The sequence below is a fragment of the Calliphora vicina genome, chromosome 4, assembly GCF_958450345.1.
Source record: "Calliphora vicina chromosome 4, idCalVici1.1, whole genome shotgun sequence".
NCBI lineage: Eukaryota > Metazoa > Arthropoda > Insecta > Diptera > Calliphoridae > Calliphora > Calliphora vicina.
This window is the reverse complement of record NC_088783.1, coordinates 3,098,517-3,123,971: the sequence shown is the minus strand read 5'-3', so window position 1 is coordinate 3,123,971 and position 25,455 is coordinate 3,098,517. Positions and strand designations below refer to the sequence as shown.

Here is a 25,455-nt window from a genome sequence, read left to right as displayed (position 1 = left end):
CTTTTCAAGCTTGAAAAACAAAACAAGGCAACGAAGCTTTTTCAAAATAAATTCGGTGTATAAAATTTCAAAATTTTTGATTCAATTGTTTACTTTTCTGAACAGGTGATGGATAATACAGTGCAAAATTTTCAATGGTATTCAAATATTTATGTACCATGTATCACAAAAATACATTTTGGTTGGAGAAACGAACAAACAAACAAAAAAAAAAATAGAAAAATACAAAGCGTTTTATTGAGCTCGGTTTTTTTGTTGTTGTTGTAAACTTAGCCTTTTGAAGCGTTTTATTCCACAAAAATCAAAAACAAAAACAAGTGCAACAAAATTGTGATAATATTATTTTTTTTGTATAAAAAAGCTTTATTCAAAAATTAAAATTTTAAAATATTTTTAATTGGTTTATCAATTGAAATTGCATAGAATTGTTATAAATTAATTTGTATTCCATATAAACAAAAATACTTCTCATATAAGATTTCCTTCTGCTCGTAGGGATTTAGTTGCTGCTGCAGAGGATCATCCTTGTCTTTGGATTTGGGTGTAGTGCGACGAGGACGATTCATCATGGGATCGTCCATTTGACGAGTGGCTTGAGCTCGAACTTGAGGCGGTGGGCCGGGGGTTTTCTTTTTCTCTTTTTTCTTTTTCTGCTGTTCGTAAAAGGCTGCATTTGCCGAGGCGACCGTAGCTTCACGTTCCATTTGCTGTTGCTTTTTGGCAGCCAGGGCGGCTGTTTGAAATTGTATCAAATGGGAGCTGCGACGTCGAAGAGCCGATGTGTAGGGCCCGCCATTGCCGACACCAAACAAACGTTTGATGCGTCTCTTGTTGATGAAACCCAAGCCGGAACTAATGGTTGAGCTGCCGCCCTCACTACCAGCCACCATGCGGCTAAAGTTCGAATCTAAATCACACGATTGACTGCCGTTGAATGTGATGCCACCTATAGTGCCGGCCGAGTCTGCTCCGCATGGGAAAAGATATGTATTCAATGTACTCAAAGTTGTGGATGTGTGTTGGCGTGTAAGATCACCCCCGCCGGCAGCCGTGCCCGTGCCATTATTATTCTCATGATCGCCAGCTGGTGCTGGCAAGGAGGCCACCGCTCCTAAAGCAGCTGCCGTTGATGTGGTATTAAGGGATACTGCGGCTGCAGTTGATCCAGTGGCAGTATGCGAGGCTGTTGTGGTAAGACTAGCGGCAGTGTTTGTATCATACGAGTGTGGATTAACATAAATGTGATTATTGTTGTTATTGTAGACATAATCACGTGCTAATTGAGGTGGTTGTGCTTGTTGTTGTTGCTGCTGTTGCTGTGGCACATTTTGTTGTGCCTGATGTTGGTGATTGTTGTTGGTTAAATTCAAGTGTAAGTTGACTTGATTCACATAGTGGGCGACATTATGATGAGTTGTTAAGTTATTGTTATTATTATTATTGTTGTTGTTTGCATTATTATTTTGTAGATCTGGTGGTAATCTAAGATTTTCACGTACTAGCGGCAGCGGTGGTTGTTGTGGTGGAGCAGCAGCAGCGGCAGCAAGAGATGCATTTGGTGGTGGTGCTGGTAATATCGGTTGTATGGGTAAAGGTGGTAATACGGGTCTTTGCTGCTGCTGTGGTCTTGGTTGATTATTGTTTTGCTGTTGCCTTCGTTCAGAGTTGGCATTGCTGCGATCACTTGAAGTGCCACAGCAATCGCATGAACCAGAATCATGAGAACCCGCCATTTTCAGATATTATTTATTTTTTATACAAAATTCCAATTTAAACAAGCTACTTTTGATATGGCTCCTAAATATATTTATCTAATTTGTATTTTATTAGTTTAATTGTTTTTATAACGAGCTTTTTTTTGTAATATTTTATGCAGAGGAGTTTGTTAACAATGTGAAAGCTTAAAGCTTAATTTGAAGACATTTATTTTTGAGCGTTGGTTTAAAAATGTTTAGTTTATTTTGAATATGCTTGTATTACGAAATCACAAATTACTTTCATTTTGATTTTTTTTTACTATAATTTTTTTATATAAATTTTTGATATTTTATTAATAAATTTTTGTACAAAAAAGAAGCTTGGGAGTTATTTTCTTTAATACTACTAGTATAATTTAAAAATTTATTTGTAAAAAAGCTTTGAGTGTGTTTTGTTATTTGCTTTAGATTTGTTTTCAATTCGTTGCATTTTGAGTTAATTTTGAAGAAACCATGTGGAGGATGTTTGATATTTTTTGTTTTGTTTAAATGAAAAGTTGCATTAATTTGAGCAATAATTAAAATAGTTTGCTTTTGTTTTCTTATAATTTTTAAGCCACTTTTATATCACAGCAGTATCATTTATTTTTTTATATATATTTAAAACATTTCAAGTTACACTGATTTGTTCTTATTATTAAAAACAAAAATTATTCCAAAATATTGAGTTTAAATAAAGCAACAGTTACGAAACAGTTTCGTTGATGAGGTTTGAAAAGAAAAACTCTAACATACATATAGTCTATAATAAGGCGCATTTTAAACAAAACAAACTAAATAATTTAACTAAGCCACTAAGCACTAATTATGTGATTTATTATAATATTTTATTAATTGAATTGAAGTGAATTGAATTGAATGGAATTGGAGTTATTTTCCTTTTTAAGTTATTTAAATGTTGTAGTTAGTATATTTTTAGGCGTTGTCACATTTTATTTCTTTTGCTGTAGAAGTGTGTTTGTTTTTAAAACAAATATATAGCACTTTTCACAACTTTTTCTCGCTTCCTTTACTTTTTTGCCATTTTATTTTGTATTTTGGAGAGATATAAAACTTTAGTTTTATCCCATGCCCAACAACAATATATAATATTTTTTTGTTATATTATAAAGCAACTTGCGCACTATTTAAACATCAGCTGTAGCATTGAATCGAAATACTAGAGACATAGATACTGCAACGGCTGCTGCATTTCAAATTTTATAACTTCATAACTTCATTTCGTTTTAAACACTGCTTTGAATAAATCATACATTTTTTTATTAATATATCTTTTTTTCTCACTTTGATTAGTATGTAAATATTTTGATTAGTAGTAAATGATTTTTGTGCAGATTTAGTTTTATTTTTCCACACTCGTATGATATTTCGTTTTATTTTTCTTCTTAAATTATTATTTTATTTTGTATTTAAATTTGCTGGTTTTGCTTTGCATATTATTAGAGAATTTACGTGATTTCTTAGTTAGAAAATAGTTTATTAATTATTCTATTCCATTATTTATATTATTTTTAGTTCCGCTTAAATTATTCACTAATTCTCTTCGTTTGGCAAACAACAAATAAAATTTGCTAACTTTACTTAACTCGAAATAACCAACAATCTGCAGAAAAAATACAATATTTTTTCGGTTTTTTGCTTTCTGTTCTGTTTTTTGGTGTGTTGTCCTGTTCACATTTTTCCACTACATGTTTCCGTAGTTGTTTTTCTTCATTTTTTTTGCTGTCGGTATGGTTATTGTTGTAGTTCCTGTATAGTAATAGTCTCGTGTGTTGTGACTTTACCACACATACACTCAAAGCACACACACACAAACAATCTCTCACGACGGAACCGTTTTTGTATAGACATTAACAAACTAACACATTCATGCAAACACACATCAGAGGGTAGGACTAGTTGGTTGCTGGCTGGATGGCTGGTTGGCTTTCAAGCAGGAGAGGAAGGTGTGCTGCGATGATACGATGGCAATTGCGAATAATGTGAGTAAGAAACCACTGTTTTTCAACTTGTAAGTTTTTCTTTATTTTTTTATTTGCTTCATTTGTTATTGTTGTTTTTGTTTTATTAAACTCTGTGCTAAATATCAGAAACTTACACATAAATCCAAGTCTCGTGTTATTCATGTTTATTCTTTTTTTAGCTTTTGGTTGTCGTAAACAACAACAACAAATACGACTTTTTCATGTTCGCTGGGATTCGTTTATTTTGTCCTTTGATTCTTCGTAAATCTCATGTCGCCATACACAAAATAAACTCAGACACACACTCATACTGCCACCAGTAGTTTAACTCTCATCGAACTCATACCAATTTTACACGAATCATTTAACCTCTCAAGCCGAAACACACAACTTTCAAAGCAAAACAAAAACGAAAAATTTATTTTGAAACAAAATCGCTTTCACTTATTTCTATTAGTACGTACGTATAGTTTGCTTTCTTTATTTTATGTCATCCTCTTGTTTTATTTATTTACTACTCTTTCTCTTTCATTTCATTAGTTTCGTCGTTATGTCACAGCTGCTAAAATACTCTCGTTGTCGTGTTCATTTGCCAATATATGTAAATAATTTCTTGTGTGTACGAACGAGTAATTTTTTTTGGAACATTTGTCTAGTATTTACCAGGCTCTCAGCTTGAGTATGAAAGCAACACGAGTACACTACTCACTCGCACGAAGCAGTGTTGCCAGGGTTGTTATTAAAACAAAAGTTATACCTTGGATTGGATTTATACGAAATTTTGCTTTAGGTCAAATAATAAATAGTTATAACATTTCGTATCCTATTTCTCAATATTTAATTTCAGATTGTTTCTTTGGAATGGCTATTTCTTATTTAAAAAATATGAAAAAATATGAGTGAGATCGAGAAAATCTTAACATACATAAATGTTAATAAAAAAGGAACCACTAAACCTACAGTTATGATTTTTTTATTTGATTGAAATTATTATTACAATTTACCAAAAATATTATTTTTATAGATCTAATCAATAGTGATGAATTTATGAACCTTTTCCGGAAACCCTTCCATTAAGATTTTTATTGAGCTTTCTGTCACTTTGTTCGAACATCTCCATCTCCGTTTGAAATCTACCACACTTTTGGACACCTTTTTTGTGCTCTTGTACAACATTGCCTCGAGCATCAGCAACATAAAAATATTGGACCGGAAGCTGCGAAAAATGTTCCAAACATACGCTTCGTCATACATTATGAAGCAGGTATATTTTTTATATAAAATTTGACTTCAATTTCTGTGCTCTGTCTTTGGTCTCTAAATTTTTATCAGAGTTCTTGTCAGGAACTTTTTGAGAACTTTTGAGTTTTTAAACCTGTATTGGCTTTAACTTTTCGTACCAAATAGTCCGAGTACTAAGCTAACCGGACTGCTTTCCTACCAGATGTGTTGGGAGCTCTTTTGAAAATGCTTTCTATTTATTGGCTATGGAAACATCATGTGAAGCTTCAATAACTTCAAATAATACTTGGGTTAAAGGTTTTAAGGAAAAACATGTGTTAAGTTTTTTTCGATCTCAGTCCTTATATATTTTTGAATGGATGAGTGCCAAATACTTAAAGTAAAGCTGTTAGTAACTTTATAACTGTTAGTCAAATTTCATTATCATCATTATTGATATCATACTAAAGCTAATGAGTCGTAGAATTTTTTAGAAATATCAAAACAGGATATAGCATACAAAATGCTTACTCAAAGTAGAACTCAAAAATGCCATCTTCCATTTTCCAAAGATTTTACTTAAATATATAAAATGTATCAACTGTAACCAAACGACAACACTGGTCCGAACGAGTATAATTTTGTACAATGGGTAAAATTTTGTTGTTGTTCTTTTATGGGAGAGAGTGTGTTTAATACCTTTTTGTTGTTTTTTTTTTGCATTCATATCAATCGACAGCGTCAAGTGCACGAGGTCAAAATTGTAACAACAATTACCACAAAGATAATTGTTTTTGTTTTTTTTTATTTTTAAATATAAAACCGAGAATGAAATGACAACGACAATTATCTAAAATTGCTGTCGTAAACTATTTCTCGGTAAAGAATAAAGGTAAATCGAAAAAATCCACAAAAGGTTAATATGCTAATAAACGCTAAGATAAGAACGGGTAATAATCTTTAAAATGCATTATGCAACAGATATAAACATAATCTAGAAACATGTCATTTTCATGTAGATTTTATATTTATGTAGCTGTGCCATTATTGCTGTCCATTAAGAATATCGACAATTTGTAAAAATGTAATTAAATTAAATACAACTTTATTCACAATTCACAAAATGTAACAACGCTTTTTATTTATGTCAAGGACTACAACAACAACAACAACAAAAAACCAACTACATTCCTCTGTCCTGTTGTACAATATACATATTGCTTTGCATTTTTATTTATATTTAAACAAAAAAAAAAAAGAATTCATAATTACTCTAAAGGCCCTTGTAATTTTAAGACCTGTAATTTTCTACAACCTTATAAATAATGGTTTGATTATTTCTCCAGCCCCATAACAACAACAATAACGTCCTTTTAAAGGAAATGTTTGCAATTCACTAACACGCTCTTATATACTAAGTATTTAGCCAACTAATTTCATGTACACGAAGAAACGATCAAACATAAAACTTCAAAAACTAAGGTCATAGACGCCATAAAGTCCTTGTAAATTGAAATATTCGTACAACCAAACAAAAAAAAAAACTAAATAAAAAAAATACAAAATTTGCAAAGAGCTAAACAACTGCAACAACAAGAAAAAAATCATTAAAATCAAAGAAACAAACAAAAATGTATTAAAACACATGGCGCCAAAAATAAAACCAAAGTGGCAGAGAAAACACATTCGCACACACTCACATTCGTTACAGTGTTTCATGTACATTTCCAGCGCAAACTGAAAACCATTAACGCTTTATCCGAAAATAAACAGTTAAATATTTAGGGAAAAACAAAACGACAACAACAAAAACACACAACAGTGTCAGCAACTGAAACAAGCAACGGTGGCACAGGCAGGTAGAAATTGTTATAGAAGTGTGAGTTGTTAAATATCGAAATTAAATTATATTACATTTGTTTTAAATTCATTACCGTATGCGGTATTTAATTTTAATTTTCTATTGAATTTTCTCAAAAGCACCAAAAAATTTCTTTCCGAAAGTCGTGTTTTTACCCAACTTTTAAGTGATTTCACGCTGGTTTTATCATAGTTTTTAATTATAATTAATCTTTAACACATTCTATAACAGTACCAAAAATCTTTCATGAAACTACCAAAAAGTACTTTTTGAAAATGTAAGACCATTTTTAAAACGCAACATTTTTACATAAATAATTATCACAAATTGTTTGATATTGAAAAGCTCCTCTTAAAATCGAATGGCTGATATCAACACTAAGGTTTTCACAATATCTATCACAAAATATATAGACGAAATTTAACAATTTGGTCAAAAATAACATTTTTATTAAAATATTTGCTTCAGTATTTAATTTGAATTAAATATTCACAAAAATACCAAAAATTACTTTTTCTAAAGTCATATTTATGACAAATTTAAAGTGGTTTCACGCTGTTTTTGCATAATATTTTATTGGGTGTATGACATAAAAATGCGGAATTGATGGCGTATCTTTTGAACGCAGTTTTTGTTTTTAATAACTTTTATGTAGTATTGAATGGTATCTGAAATATCTGTCATTTATTCTCTCTTAATTATTAAGCATTATATTGTAAACAACTTCTTCGAAAATGTCGAATTCTGTACCAACAAAGTGTCATATGCGAAAAGTACTTCTTTAATTTGAAAAAAATGTGGAGATGATGCACACCGATTGCTCACGACAGCTTATGATGAATGTGTTTCATCGGTTTCAATGTCCGAGAGATGGTTTGTGAGGTTCAGAAGTGGTAATTTGGATACCGTGAAATAGTTCCCAATGAAATAACTCCCAATGAAAAAATTCCCATCAAAAATGAAATAATTCCCAAACTTGAAAAATGAAATAATTACCAAAGGGTAAAATTAAATTACTCCCAATAATCGGCGGTTTCATAATTTTAAAAATGTTAGTCCCAAAAGAAGGGAAATAACTCCCAATGAAATAATTCCCAATCCGAAGCAATTTATTTATGTAATCTAAAAAAAGGAACTACAAAACTGAAATTATTCTTCGCTTACCAAACATTTTTTGCATTGTATTGGGATGTGTCAAAAACTGGCAAGCCAGTTTTTTATACACCCCAGAGAAGAAAACTTTAGCGCACGGCCAAAGGCCGGCAATGCAAAAAACTTTTCTGAGTGAAGCCAGTTTTTGATATTTATGGGTTCTGCTTTTGTAAAGTAGAACCCAACAAAAATGAAATAACTCCCAATACAGTGAAATAACTCCTACCTCCCAAAATAAAATGAAATAAAACCCAACAAAAATTTCATTGGAAATTGCATTATGAAATAACTCCCAACAAAAAATTATGAAATAACTCCCTATGCGTTAGGAGTTGTTTCATAATGAAATAAGTCCTAAGTTGTATGAAAAATTTGTTGGGTGTTATTTCATTTTTTCGCGGGAAGTTATTTCACGGTACCGGTAATTTGACACAGGCCAGCCAAAAAAGTTTGAAGACCAAGAATTGGGGGCATTAATCCACGAAGATTATTGTAACTCAGTATACATCCAAAAGCATGGAAACTGGGTAACATACGAATGGAAGCCGAGATACCGTGAAAGACGTTTGTTCTTGCACGTCCAAAATGATGCTTGAACGCTGTAAAAGAAAATTATTTTTGCACCGGATTATTACTTGACAAATGAATCCATTAAAATAACTCTAAACATAAGATATCGTATGTTAAACCCGACCATCCAGCCAATCGACACCAAAGCCAAATATCAATGGCGCTAAGGTAATGCTCTGTATTTGGTGGGACCTACATATAATGAGCTGCTGAAATCTGGACAGACCATCACAGGAAACTTGCTCATTTGAAGTGAGCATAGGCCGAAAAACACCCAGAATATGCGGCCAGACATGAAACTGTAATATTCCATCATGCTTTAAATGACAATGCTCGACACATGTAACAATTTACAATGAAGTGGTTGGGAAGTTTTACCTCGTCCGCCTTATAGACCAGACCTTGTGGTTTAGAAAAGTTTTTTTTTTTGGAAATAATTAAGTATCTTGGGAACTAGTAAATTTCACATGGTTGAAGCTGAGGTGTTTTCGAGTTGATTTACGTTTGTTCAGCTTCCTAGCGATAATAGGGGCCGGTCCGGTCCGTAACCCCTCAAATTTGGTCACCTCTGGTATCACATTTTTTAAAAAAATCGACAAGTTATCAGTTCTTTAATTTTAATAATTATAGGATCATACATAAGAATTGAAAGGACGAGGCTATTGGGCAATTAATTTTTTTATTTTTAAATAATTTTTGTTATTTTTATGCCTAATGCTAAACACATCTAAAAAAAATGGTAACAAATAACATCTAAAGTTCTATCGAGTTCTAAATTATTAAAGGTAGAATATGTACATTTAAAAGAGTTTTACATGTTTTGTAACAGCTTAAACTAAAATTCAGAAAATACTATTTGGCTACAATGACTTCACACTTGAACACATTTTGCTGCATAAATCCATAATACACGTACAACAAATCATAATGACTCTTTCATATTTGTAAAAAAAACAAACGTACATACATTTATCGAGGAAGTTTAACGATACACGAACATTAGTAATCAACAATAATTTTAACAGAAAAAAATAAAATTTTTTCATTCATAATAAAGGTACTTCCTTTTCTAAGCAAGATACAAATCAAATAGTACCTCTTTACAATAAAAACAAAGCACACACATTTAAACAAAATGAAATTGTTAAATAAAATCAAAGTCAAATATTAAATTTGAAGAATTTTTGACAGTGGCCTTGAATGGTGGAAAAACACTACCAAACACTAAAATTAGCTAATAAATTTAAAGAAATATAAATGTTTCATTTATCATAACTCGAATCAGGAGACCACAAAACATCAGTTTTCTACACTTTATTATTCAAATTTAAATTTTATTATTCCATTTTTGTTGTCAGGCAGTCAAGTATAAGAATGAAAGAACGGCTGGGCCCACATACAAGTGCACATAAACATGCTGCACTTGTTTTTCTAGCCACAATATTTTGAAATGTTAAACTACGAGTAACATATTGAATTATTACCGCACAAGTGAAAATTTGATCAATAAACCTTTTGTTTAAACCCCAAACTAATACTATATACAAAATGATTTTCTTGCTTTTTTTATTTTCATTTAATATAATATGTGTGCTGAAGGTTAAAAATATTAGGGTGCTGACGAAATGCATAAAAACGTGCATTTACACAGAAAAAAAAATATAGAACAAAATAGTAGAACAAAAAAAACATTGAAAAAGCTTACAGTGTTGGCTATAACCAAGCAGCAAAAATCTTAGAATGTAATATTTTATAACAATTTTTAAGCATTTCAAATTCTCTTCTAATTAAGCAAGTTAAGTTTCAAAATCTTAAACCAAGAGAATACACCTAAAAGCAAAATGAAACACGTCATATCCAACCAATAGCAATATAGATTTAACAAATTACTAATCAAATATTTGCATTAAACAATATAATAACTACCATCAGTTTTTGTTAGCTGTTAATACGCATACTTTGAAAATGAAACTCAAATATTTGGTTATTATCTAAGTTTATCTTACACGTAACAAGTATTACGAGTATGAAAAATGGAAAAACATTTAATATTATGCAAACTATTCTTATGATGGAAAATAGAGCAAAGAATACATACATTTCTTTGCTCTATTCTATTTCAGATAAATATATATGCAATTTATTCATAACACGTTCAACTTTTTTTTGATGGCAAATCCATGTAGAGCATAATAATTGGCATTACTTTGCCTTTATTGCACATGAAAGAAAATTCTGAAGAAAATGTGTTTTTCTCTGTTTTGGTAAATTTAGAATTTTATATTTTTATGGGATTAAAAACAGAATTACATAATTTTTATAGTTGTCCTTAATGATTTCTAATTACTCTGATTTATGAAAGGTGATTTATTTCTGTTTAATTTAGATCGGACAACATCCATCCATCTTGAATGTTTAAAGAAAAGCTAAGGAAAAGTTTGAAGATCTTTTTTTCCATGCTAGGAGGTCATTTACTGACGCCCAGTGGTTTATAAATATTTTTTGTTTGGAAATAAATCGGTATCTTGGGAACTATTGGAGATATTCTTACGAAATTTCATATGGTTTGAGCTGAGGTGTTTTCGAATTGATTTACGTTTGCCCCTCAAAGTTGGTCACCTCGGGTATCAAATTTTAAAAAAAAAACTCCAAAAATCCATTTATGATCCGAATGAGCTGAAATTTTAAATATAAATAGTCTTTGAGAAGATCTACAAAAAATATGCTTAGATCAAAATCAAAAACTTATATAAAAAGCCTTTATTTATTCCTCAGAAGTTCCAAAAACCTAGCCCCCTTTGACAAATTTGTACGTTTTTTCATATAATGCATACGAAATGTTACTAACATATCAAATGTAAATTTTGAATTCAAACACATGCTGACTTAACAGAAATTTTGGTGTAACAGATTTTGCACGCATTATATGAAAAAACGTACAAATTTGTCAAAGGGGGCAAGGTTTGTGGAACTTCTGAGGAGTAAATAAAGGCTTTTTATATAAGTATTTGATATTGTTGAAAACCTTAGGACTTGAGAATTGATATTTTAGTAAAATTAAATAATTTTATAAAATTTTGGGTCGTCATTTATCTTAAAAACTAAAAAATTACAATACGGTGATTTTCCACGAATAAAAATATATAAAATTTGACTTCATGTAAAATTTTAATACCGAAATTCCTAAAACGCGGAAAATGTGTTCCAAAAACAGAGTTTTTTTTAGAAAAGTGCCTACTGTGACGTTATTTACCGTGTGATAGTAAAAATACTTAGTAAGTATTTCAGAAACATATGGGGTTATACAAATATGGAGCTTTTTGTGGATCGGTGCTTTGTCTTTTTAGAATTTTTTACTCAAACCGAAATTTTTTTAAAAAAAATTGGCCAAGTTTGGATAGGTCTGGGGGGTGATATGTCCGCTTAAGTGTGCCAAATTTTCCTTTACATGCTTTTGCATTAAGTTATATTTTCGGATCATATACAAATTTAATATAGTCCCGAAAAAATTTTATTTCTACAAAAGAAAAAATATAAAGAAAAACTAATAGAGATAACCTACACTTGTAGGCGTATTTTTTGTAGATCTTCTCAAGGACTATTTAGATTTAAAATTCACAAAATATTTGTGAAAAATTTACTTATTTTGCGAGCTAATTTAATTTAGGAATTTAGTTCGATTTTTTCTTTACGACTCACGAATTTAATAAATAAAATTAAATATAGAGAATTTTAATTATTTTATTCTGCAAATCAGAGCCTTTACACTGCTAATAAAAAGCTGAAGAGTCATTTAATTAATAGAGATTATTCAATAATAACTATGATTAAAAAATCGAATGTAATAATAATAATGGAAAGTAAATAAAAATCTTTGTGTATTGCTGCTGCTTTTTGGCAAAACATTAATATTTTTTGCCAGACTTACTAATTCTCAAAGAGTTTATCCTAAGGTCTGCATAAGATATTTGTAATATATTTATTCAATAATAATTTGATATTTTTGAATCTAATTGAGATATTGACCATATATGATATTTTGTAAGACCAACAATTAACTTATCTAAACAAAAAAATAGTTCGGAATAAATGTGGATAAAATTGTTCCTAGTATTTGCAATCCTATTAAAATGTTGATACAAATTTTTGTTTTAGAAACTCAATAAATATGTAATAAAATCTTTATTTTTTAACAAAACTCAACATTTTTTAAATTTGTCATTCAAAGTGTAAAATATTGATAAGAAATAGGTCAAATTCCGAAGGGTGTGTTTTATAGAAAAATGTACTCCGTAAAGATTCTTTACAGAAGAACATAAAACTGTTATATGTTTTTAAAGAAAGTTTTTTTTTAATAAAAAAAGAGTTAAGTCACCTTTTCGTCTAAAAACAGCAAAAATCTACTATTTTTTTGAATTTTTAAATATAAAATCGTTTATTTTTGGATCCATAATTGATATTGCTCTGAAATCTTTTGTATATTATTGTTAATTTAGTTGTCTAACTAACAAAAAAAATCGTTTTTATTATAATACCTACCATTTAAAATTTGTTTGCTTTGAGATTTGCAAGGCCGAAAAATTTATAGCAAAACTGATTTGAATTAAAATTGGAAAATTTAAAATTTTGTTATGAAAATGTTTGTTATGCGGAAGTATGTCTATTTATTTGAACACACTTAGTTGTATATTAGCTAACTTTTCTTCATTGAACAGTTTATAGTGCGTAACACAATGCAGCATGAATGGTTTCAAGTAGTTATTCATTATTAATGTTTATGCTCTTTTGATTGTTTTCAAAAGAAAACAAATATTTCTTACATTTACATTTGTTTGTAATTAATGCATCACTGATTTAAATCTCATGTTCATTGAGTCTAATTTTAAATGAATGGTCAGTAAACTGCAATTGGTTGTAAACATCTAGTTTTAAATTTACAGTGAGTGACAATACAATGGAAGCTATTTTCAAAATCATGACATTTTACGAAATATATGTAGATTTTTAAGGTTTTCTTTTAAAATAGAGTAAATTTCAGCGTTTTTAAGCATACAAGTTTAACAAAAATACGTCAATAGAATGTGGTTGTACTTCTTAGCATTGGCAAAACAATGAATACTTTTAGTATGTACTAATATGTTATAAATAACCATATCTAGAAAACTCGACGTTGGTCATCAAATTTTTTACCATGACAAATGCAATAAGATATGAGAGACCGAAAATAACTCGTCCATATACCAAAAATACACACATTGTGATTTATATTTTGTGGCAAAAATAAATAACTCAAAATATCAGCTATAAAATTATATTTATTACGTGGTTTGGTCAAGTAAATAATTATTATTGATTTTGTATAAAAACTTCCAAGCTACCTAAATTGATATTTTTGCCTATGAAAGTTGATAAACATAAACGTTTTTATCTATTTTAACATATATTTAAAAAATAATACAAATAATCACTTGACTTCTTTCTGCACTAAACACGGATTTCTCGGCTTTGCTTCACCATAATAGAGGGCAGTATTTATTTGTTTTTAGCTTAACAAAACAATAATAGCCCAATAACTCAATATTGGTTTTTTGTTGCTTGACTGGTTTTTGAAATAAACGATTCTATTGTTCGGGAACTTAACTTTTTATTCTTCCTATAATTTGTTAAATATTAGTAACAAATTATAGGAAGAATAAAAAGTAATGCAGTCTGAGTAACAGAATTAAGATTTTTTTTCAAATAAACGTTTTGCAATTTTTTCGTAAAATTGGTGATTTTTTTAAATATTTATGATTTTTTTAAAAATTTTAAATTTATGATTTTTTTGTAAACAATTTTTTTTCCCAAATTTGTGATTTTTTGAAAATTTTTAAATTTTAGCAAAATATTATTTTTTTTATAAAATTCTAGATTTTTTGTGAAATTTAAAATGATTTATAAATGTAATATATTTAAGCGTTGATTTGCATCAAATTAATTTTTGCGATATATTTTTAACCCTCTAACCCGCAAGAGTGCCTCAAGGCATGCATTACAAAACACCAATTATCTCAAAAAGTAATTTAATTTTTTTTTTAAATTTAACTGTGACTTTAGTTACAGATTTGATAACATTTCCCTCGAAGATCGAAATGCATTCTGACTTTTAGGTTTTGTTCTGTTAGCTATTTTTTTTTAAAAAAATTACACAAAATTTCACAAGCTAAAATTATGACGTAATTTTTTTAAAAAAAATCAAAGTTTTACTAATTTTAGTCGTTCAATATATTCACAATATTTTTTTTTTTTTTTTTGTAGTTCTTTTTCATTAGTTTTTAATAAAATCGTATCAATCGTAACGGCAACAATTGCTTGAGGAACTCTTCACCTTTTTGAACCTGGTTCGAAAACTTAATTTGGAAATTAGTTTCTGATGGCTATTCTGAGTTTATTGGGTCATAATTACCCTAAAACAAATTATCCCACAACTTTTTTTTAGCTTTTTAAAGTTTGCGGGTTAGAGGGTTATTGTTCGCAAATGAAAAAAAAAAATTATTGCAATTTGCCATTAAAAACTCGTTTTCCCCAAAATTTGAGTTAACACATTCAGCCCAATTATGAATAAAAATTCACCGGGAGTTTTTCCCCTTTTCCCTTTTCCCTTTTCACTAATTATTTAATATGAATTTATGTTATTACACGCAGAGAAAAAATATAGTTGGGCATGGTTACTGTAACCATTTCAATATTGTTGCAAGTTTTTTAACTATATTATAGTCACAGTAACCATTTACATGATTGTGGTAACCATAATATGGTTAACTTACGATTCACATGATTGTATCAACCATATATATGGTTACAGTAAACAAATATATGTTTAAGACAACCATTTATATGATGAAGGACTTATCATATTATGGTGCTCTCGGCTTAAGGCTTATCTAATCTGAGAACAACATATTATGATAAAATTATTCATCATAAATATGGTTGCCACAAACATATACATGTTTACTGTAACCATATATATGGTTGAGACAATCATGTGAATCGTAAGTTAACCATATTATGGTTACCACAATCATGTAAATGGTTACTGTGACTATAATATAGTTAAAAAACTTGTAACACTATATAAATGGTTACAGTAACCATGCCCAATTATATTTTTTCTCTGCGTGTATGCATGCGCATTAAACAAAACATAATTTTAAATAATGTTAAAGATTTCTGGACATTAAAACCGAACATTTTGCACATTAAAACCGAAAATCGATGCCAGTTACGTGTTTTTTTTTCTCGAAAACTGCAGTCACCTAGTTTTTCCAAAAAAAACTTTTTTCTCAATTTATTATTATATTTTACGGAATTAAGGCAACTTTACTAAATATTTGTGAAAAATATTAACTATTTGACTCAGCACGTTCATTTATCCTTTTTTACCCAGTTTTTTCAAAAAAAAAAAATTTTTGTTGGGGCTTAAGCATAATTTAAAAGCTTATAGGGTAAAGTATTTTTGAGATTTTTTTTTCAGATTTTGTCTAGTTTGTCGGCCTTTTTTGAGTTTTCTTAATAACTTTGTCAAAACCCACGATTTTCTTTACTTTTGCGGAAATATTTTAAAACTTTTGTGAAAATTAAAAAAAACTAACAATGCAGTTTGAAAGATCAATTAATTCTTAATAATTTAGGTACAACAATTTTTGAATTTATTGGGACACACTAATATACACATCAAAAATAAGAAGGTTCAAAATTTGGAGCCAAAGAGCTTATGTCCCGAATTTGTTCCAATTCGCTGTTTCTCTCTTAGTTTTCTAAACAAGGTCGTTTTAAACTAATTTTTCTGTTTTTTTTTAAGAAACATTAAGTTAGCTAGTTTTTACATGAAAATAACTTTTACATGAACTTTAAATGAAGCGCACTTTCTATTTTTAGTGTTATCTCAATTTTCGAAAAAGTGGAGTTAACTAGTTTTTCCATATGGCCACAGATTTATAGAATTCACTTTATATTTTTATCACTCTCATATTTAAGAATATATATCGTCTTATTTGCAATAAAGACTTTCTGCCAAATCATAATCAGTTCCAACATCAAACTAATGTTACAATAACCAAATAACGTGAACAAAACAGCGTAAAGATAAAGGTGGTAATAGTCAAGAGTGGGACACTAAATACCATATCATCGGAAGACCTGCAGATAGCCCCTATTGAATAAAAACACTCAATTTAAAACAGTTATGATTATGTCGAAAACTTATAAATAAATTACGCCATTTTGAATGACATTTATACATAATTTCTATCAAAATATTTAGTTTTTCTGTAGCATAATTTAGGGCAAGCCTTAATACGTTAGTAATTACTTATAGGAAACACTTAAAACACATAGTTACATCATTTTATAACCATCTTGCATAACAAACTCTTTCTGTCTGTACATTCGTTCCATTTGTAATGTAAGTCCAATGCAAATTGAATGCAGGCAGCAGGTTGGAAAATGTAAAAGACAAAAAAAAAATTCAAAAAATAAAACACATGTTACATCAATTAAATGGTAATTGGTAACGAATTAAGTTGTCATTTCTATTGTGTCACAATTAAACGCACCTTTTCTTTTTATGTCTCATTTCAGCCGGCGAACGAACATTTTGCGCATTATGCATATTTACTTGGATCTTTCAACGTTGTTAGCCACAAAGTAGATGAAGTTGTTTCTCTGTTTTTATATAAACTTCTTGCACTTGAAAATTTATTGAAATATTATTTGACACTTTTTGAAAATATACATAAATGGAAGACTTTTTTGTATTTTTTTTTTTTTAATTTTTTATTTCTTTTTTTCTGCTAATTTTAAGATTTTATTATCGCGTTGAATACAAAATTACATTGATACAATTAAGATTTTGTATTTATTTATTAATTTATCATTTAATAAATACTTAAAGACTTTATGCATAGACAATTATGAATTCTAAACTAGACATTAGAATTTGAAAGAAATGTTGAAAGCATGTCAAAAATACTGAAGAGGAAAAAAGAAAAACTGAAAACCGACAAAACCTAACGATGTTGAGCAACATATTTTAATTTAATTTTAATGTATCGACCTCTGGCTGCCCCATCGTGTTGTATGTCACCAGTGTTGCCTAAATTTAATTACAACAAGTAAGACTGTTATATTAAATGGAAAAGTACCAGATCTAGCACTAAAAATGCTAAATTGGCAACACTGTATGTCACTCACTCACTCACTCACTCACTCACTCACTCACTCACTCACTCACTCACTTACGATGCGTATGTATTGCATCGTGATTCCGCTTGTAACGAGTTGATTTGTAAACCTTGGCTTTGAACACACATGCCTGCAAGGTGAAATGAAATTAGTAGAATGGAAGTGAAAACCAGCAACAGCTTTTATGCCGCTAATTAAAGCAGTTTGTTATAAGTTGAAAATACAAGAAATAACAACGACAACCAATTGTTGTAAATCGGTATTGCAAAAACATTAAGGGCTTTTAACGCAGTCTATTTTTTTTTTAAGCATAGAGTGTGTCAAAATATGACTTATGCTTGACAACAATAGATCGTGGAACAGATTCAATATGTTTATATCTAGAATAGAATGCAAGCGATTTATTTTTGAAAAAATAAGTCAGGACTTTCTCGGTCATAGTTGATAGAATGATGCTAATTGTTAAATAATAATTTATTGTCTTATTATGAACGATTTTTTATTTCTATCAACCTTAAAATAAACTCATTTCAATTTACAACAATATCCAATTCAATACAAACAAAAACAACAACAACAACAAAAAGTAAAACAAAAAGCACACGTCTTAACAAAACATTGCTCATTACTTAAGTAATTGATTGTTTAAACAATTAAAAATAAAGGAAAAAACCAAAAACAATCATGTTTAAAACATGCAAAATGGAAATTTTGTTGAATTTTCTTTTTGTTCAATTTTTCTTTAATTATTTGATACATATTCTACAAAAAAAAATTCAAAAGCCATTTGCTAAAAAGAAAACCTATAAGCAAGCAATCGCTGGGTTTTAATGATTCAAAAATATTTATTTAGCAGAATTGTGAGGCGGAGGGGGGTTAAGTACACTATTTAACATACTGTTTTAATGCCCAGCAATGTTAATGATTTCTTTTGTAGTTCTATTTTAAAATTCAATTTATTTAAGTACATTCTATAACACAAATACACTTTGAAAGCGTGAGAGAAAAGTGTTGCAAACTACAGCTGCACAGTGGTTTAGAAACTTTTTTTTTTGGAAATAATTCGGTATCTTTGGAACTATTGGACATATTGTTACGAAATTTCACATGGTTTGAGGTGAGGAGTTTTCGAGTTGATTTACGTCACCTCGGGTCTCAAATTTTTTAAAAAGATCTCCAAAATTCCATTTATGATCTGAATGAGCTGAAATTTTGAATATAATAGAAGATCTACATACGCTTACAAGTGTAGATTATCTCTATTAGTTAAAGAGATATTCAGGTTTATTGATTTATTTTTTTTAATTTTGCTTGATCTTTTTATGATTTTTTAGATATGGCGGGTCTACGGAAGGTCGAAATTTATTTTTAAAACATCAGCTATATTGGCGATATAATTCTAAATAAAATAAAAAAAATTGCTAACAGTTTATAGGCTTTTTATATAAGTATATTGTTCAAAACATTATGACTTGAAGATTGATATTTTAGTAAAATTAAATAATTTTATAAAATTTTGGGACTTCATTTACCTTAAAAACAAAAAAAAAAACAATTAAAGATATCATAAAAAAATTTAGAACCAATATAGACAAAAATGCCCTTAAATCAATGGCATTAGAATTTTTGAATACCGAAATTCCAAATGTGTTCCAAAAACTGAGTTTTTTTAGAAAAGTGCCCACTATGACGTTGTTTACCGTGTGATAGTAAAAATACTTAGTAGGTATTTAAGAAACATATGGGTCAGGGATGTTAAATGGGGTTTTCAATTTAGTACCACCCTCCAAAAAAAATTGTACTTTTTGGACCTACGCGGTACCATTTTTTTAATATATTTAATATTATTACATAAAATTACATAAAAATTCAATTGTACACAAAAAAACAAAACTTAACATAAACATACATTACATACATACACAGGTCAACTGCAAAAAGTGATTGACTAACCACTATATAGATTTGATGCATCATGGATACCTATGTACAAAAATGGTAAAAATTTTCAATTCTATGCATACATTTTTCTTTAAAAATGTTTAAGTAAAGTTATACATTTTTTAAGACGTTTCTCCACATAATTAATGATAACAAAAATAAACTTAGAAAAGTTGAGATTTACATAACCTTTTATCCGTTTATATATTGCGTTTCGATCGGCTCAGTAGTTTCGAAGTTATAATAACAAATTGAAGTAAAAACAAGTAAGGAAGTATGGTCGGTCAAGCCCGACCATATAATACCCTACACCAAGTAAATGAGTAAAAATATTTTTCTTTTAAAATATCAATAATTTATATTCATGAGTGATTTTCGGAAGTGGGCCTTATATGGGAGCTATGACCAATTATGGACCGATCACCTTGAAATTAGGTTGTGTGATTTATGTCTATATTAAATTTAACTATGTTGAATTTTGTGTATACCAACATTTTTAAGCGATTTATGCACGTTAAAGTGATTTTCGGAAGCGGATCTATATGGGAGCTATGACTAATTATGGAACGATCGTAACAAAATTTGGTGACATGAATTTTGTATATATAAAACTTATTTGGAGTGAAATTTGTGTAGATACATAGATAAATTAAACATTTATGACCGATAAAGTCCAATTTCTTTGTATGGGGGCTAGGTGAAATAATGGACCGATTTCAGCCAGTTTCAATAGGCTTGGTCCTTGGGCCGAAAAAGTAATATGCACCAAATTTGATCGAAATATCTTCAAAATTGCGACCTGTACTCTGCGCACAAGGTTTACATGGACAGCCAGCCAGCCAACCAGACGGACGGACGGACATCGTTTAATCGACTCAGAAAGTGATTCTAAGTTTGATTTATCGCAAAGCCTCATGTAATAGGAACCATATGAGATATTGATCATAAAAATGTATGGATTCTTTTTGAATTTATTCAGAATTAAGTGAATTCACTAATTTTCACAAAATTTAGGTTTTTCGTTTGATATACATAAAATTGAGTAGTTAATGTTCTTCTTTCGATTGATTGAAATTTTGAATACATTTTTCCCATGCTATGTACAAATTATGTAAATCGCAACTTTTCTAAGTCTATTTTAATAACATCGGACTAACCTTTTTTGAGTTATCATTAATTATGCGGAAAAACCTCTTAAAAAATTTATAATTTTACTAAAATTTTTTAAAAAAAAAAACCTCTTCATAGAATTTAGAATTTGGACCATATTTGTACTACTGGAACCACAATATGTACATCAAAATTGTGTAGTGGTTTAAAAAACCTTTAAAATTTTTCGATTTTGTGAATAAAATAAGGTACATAAAAGTCTTATGAATATATGAGATCAAAATCAGTCACTTATTTGTTTAGTTAATAAACTATTGGAAAGTTTTACATCATAGCAGCATGAATTTGTCGATCTTAACCAATCGTTTGTCTGTATGAGACTTGATAATGTTAGCACATGTAGTCTGTTTATTTCCTTAGTTTTTATTATATTTTGAAAATAAAAAACTATTTTCAGATTTGCTACAAATGCAATGAAATGGACGCAATAATTTGTTAGCTATACTAAAAATTCAAAGAGGGGAAAAACCTTTTTAAATTGTACCAAATGAGTCGCGGTAGTACCACGGTACTTTAGAAGGTCAAAATGTACCAAAAAAAGTACAATTGTACCAACTTTAACAACCCTGATATGGGTTATACAAATATGGAGCTTTTTCGTGGATCGGTGCTTTGCCTTTTTAGAATTTTTTACTCAAACCGAATTTTTTTTTTAAATTGGCCAAGTTTGGATAGGACCGGCGGTTGTATGTCCGCTTAAGTGAGCCAAATTTTTCTTTAAACGTTTTTGCATTGAGTTATCTTTCCGGATCATATAGAAATTCTAAATAGTCCCGAAGAAATTTTTTTTCTACAGAAGAAAAAATATATGGGATTTTTTGGGAAAAAAACGTAAAAAATATGGCCCTTTTTACAAGTTCCAACTTTGGATGCGCATAAATTTTTATAGGGAAGAGATAACTGTTAGCAAGTTTTTATACCCTACACCACCATAGTGTGGAGGGTATTATGCGTTTGTGCAGATGTTTGTAACGCCCAAAAATATTAGTCTAACACACACCTTAAAGTATACCGATCGACTTAGAATCACTTTCTGAGTCGATTAAACGATGTCCGTCCGTCCGTCTGGTTGGCTGGCTGGCTGGCTGGCTGGCTGGCTGGCTGGCTGGCTGGCTGGCTGTCCATGTAAACCTTGTGCGCAGAGTACAGGTCGCAATTTTGAAGATATTTCGATCAAATTTGGTGCATATTACTTTTTCGGCCCAAGGACCAAGCCTATTGAAACTGAAATCGGTCCATTATTTCACCTAGCCCCCATACAAATGTCCGAAATTGGACTTTATCGATCATAAACGTTTAATTTATATATGTATCTACACAAATTTCGCTCCAAATAAGTTTTATATATACAAAATTCATGTCACCAAATTTTGTTACGATCGGTCCATAATTAGTCATAGATCCCATATAGACCCGCTTCCGAAAATCACTTTAACGTGCATAAATCGCTTAAAAATGTTGGTATACACACAAAATTCAACATAGTTAACTTTAATATAGACATAAATCACTCGACCTAATTTTATGGTGATCGGTCCATAATTGGTCATAGCTCCCATATAAGGCCCACTTCCGAAAATCACTCAAAAATGTAAATTATTGATATTTTAAAAGAAAAATATTTTTACTCATTTACTTGGTGTAGGGTATTATATGGTCGGGCTTGACCGACCATACTTTCTTACTTGTTTTTTATTTTCTTTAGAATTTTATCGCCATTCAATTTTATCGCCATATATTCAAAATTTCAGCTCATTCGGATCATAAATTTTCTAAACCACTGTGCACTGTTTCTTCAATTGTCAAAGTGACAAAAATTTACTTACAAGCAAATGCTCTTGTAAGTTGAGCTGCAAGTAAGATAAATATGATTGTGTTACTAAAAAACTGTGAGTGTATTGAGTTTTTCGAACTTACAAGCAGCAGTCGAATTTAACATCTCCGATTTTAATTAAATTTACCACATATATAATATATCCAATATGTTTCTTATGTTAAAATTGTGTAAAATTATATACACATAATTGCCCATAACTTCGAAGCTACTCAAAGTCCAACATAATTTTTGATTCTATTTTAAAGGCAAAGCTATTGTCCTTAAAATGGTGTGAATAAAATTGTTTACTTCCAAAAGGTTAAAGGTCAAATTTCAAAGTATATATTTCAATGTAAAAAATATCAAAGATAGCGGTGTTAAAAATTCAGAAAGAAACTGGTATGAGGACACCTAAACTCTCTACTATATTTGTGCAAAAAAAAAATCGATGGAGTCTCGATTAGTTCAGGAGTTATAAATAAAAATTAAAAGTACGTTTCTTCATATAAATTCATATAAAAGTTTAAGCACCTGCGTTTTACCACATAAATTGAAATTGATTCAACTGTTTTCTATTTGCTTAAATTTTTATAACGTTTTTATTTATAACTTCTGAACTTCGAGTCTTCATCGATTTTTTTTTTTTTTGTACGAATATAGTAGAGAGTTATTTATTGGCCGATTTTCTCGATTATTTACTATTCGATTTAATTTTAAAATTTCTGATTTATTTTTAAAATTGTCTGGAATATACAAAATTATTCAAATATTTTAATTAATTGTATTTAAAAACAGAAAAAATTCGAATGAAGAAAAGTACAAAATTCTTTTTTCGCGATTTTTTTTCAAAAAAAGTAGAAAATTTAATTACATAAAATTTGTATTATTACAAGATCTAAAGCCTTCCGAAGTAGACCTATTTTTTATGTAAATTTCAAAATTTATACCAAATTAAAACCTGTTTTGTATGCCCAAATATCTTCTTAAATATTTTGCAAATGTAGTTTATAGCCCTGATCTTTTTACCGTCAAATATCTAAAAAATCCCATTTATGGGATCCCATTTATGGGATTTTTTAAAAGTTTTTCGGGGAATTATGGGATTCTGAATAACAAATCACAAAAATGTCTATATAACTGTTAATTTTCATAAACAAAACTTTTATTTTTTTAAAAAAAATATAATTTTCTAAACCAAAGTTTGTTTTCATACACAGAGAAAACAGATTCGTGATAGTAACCGAATTTGTAGCCAATCGAATGATTCTTCCTTATTGACTGAATTTTACAATTGTGACTACAAAATTTTGGAGAGGGTAACAAAAGTTTGCTTGCTTCAACTGAAATTCTTCTTCGTCAACTGGCATTCTGTTAATAGAACCGACAAATTCTATGTGTGCAACCGAATCATTCGATTTGCTACAAATTCGGTTGCTACTACGAATCTGTTTTCTTTGAGTATTTTTGTAAAAAATCTTCTATGAATTTTTTTAATTTTTAAAAATTTACACAATTTCCTAAACTCTGATATATAATAGCAGAGATCACTCGTCGTTGCAAACTACCCCTGCAAACCTGGCATATGTTGCATATCTGGGATACGTACTATATTTTGCAATACCAGATTTATCCTAGATTTGCAACATATGCATGTTTTGCAGATAGTTTACAACGAAGAGAGATTTCCGCTAATATGTATGTATTAGGGTACTCGAATTATTCGATTTTTCTCTTGTTCCAATAAAACGAATAATTCGAATAAGAGATTTTAACTTGTTCGAATAATTCGATCACACGTTTAAAATTAATCGAATTATTCGAATAATTTAAATTTTTTAAAAAAGTAAAGAAAGAAGTTTTGATGTCGATTTTTTACAATTTTATTGTTAAAGAAAAACAAAAAATAACGTTAAAGTTAAAGTTAACAATTCAAGTATTGATAATGTTAAAAAACATTCGAAAACAAAATCTATCATTAAATTTTCAACAGAAATATTCCGATCAGATTAACTTCCGAACAATCTACAAAACAATTGATTAGCAAACCCATTAGTTTCCGTTTTGGAGCTATGCTTTAAAAAATGTGAGCTAGTTGGACATGATCCTGAATTCAAATACAATATTCATTAATTCTGGTTTAAATTGAGTAACTAATTCTTTAGTAAATTAATTATTCACTATTTCTGAATTATTTATAACAAATTGCATTATACATCAAGCTCTATCAACGTTGCAGAATCTTTGCTTAATAAAGTGGTCTTGGGAAATTAAACAATAAAGGGAATCTGTCCAAAGTTTGATATCATTGTCAGTGAACGCATTTAAAAATACGCAAAAAGTTTATTACCATGTTAGACAAAGATGTTCAACGATGTTAAAAATCAAAATGAAAAATGCTTATCATTCGATTTATTAAATATTTTGCAACACATACGTACGCGGTTAATAACATCACTTATATACATATATTTTAAGATCTTGTCATCCTCAATATCGCTTTCGACGACCGTTTCAAAATCACATTCTCCATCACATTCAACTCCACTTTTATAAGTAAATATTTTGATTATTAATTGCAATTCTTCTAATAATTAAACAGCTAAACAACAAATATTTTATTCCGTACCTTTTATTTTCCTTGGTTCAAGTCCTAAGTTAAAAATTTTGAAAGATTTGTTTTTAGAATTGTAACTTCTTGCAGTTACTCATCTGCAGTGATCGAAAGTCCCCTTGTCTTTAGTTATTTGTCGAATTTCAGAATCAATGCAATTTTTGTGA

At 29.3% G+C, this 25,455-nt stretch overlaps 2 protein-coding genes across 4 annotated transcripts in view; both read right to left on the bottom strand.

Annotated features, from left to right (window-relative positions):
* The window catches only part of shaker (Potassium voltage-gated channel protein Shaker), a 338,010-nt gene that overhangs the window by 249,997 nt on the left and 62,558 nt on the right, over positions 1 to 25,455 (bottom strand). The gene's annotated exons all lie outside the window — the stretch shown is intronic.
* Positions 376 to 1,741, bottom strand: LOC135957373 (uncharacterized protein DDB_G0283357). Its single transcript, XM_065508108.1, has one exon. The coding sequence runs from the start codon at positions 1,731 to 1,733 to the stop codon at positions 429 to 431; it is 1,305 nt and encodes a 434-aa protein (XP_065364180.1). The 5' UTR covers positions 1,734 to 1,741; the 3' UTR covers positions 376 to 428.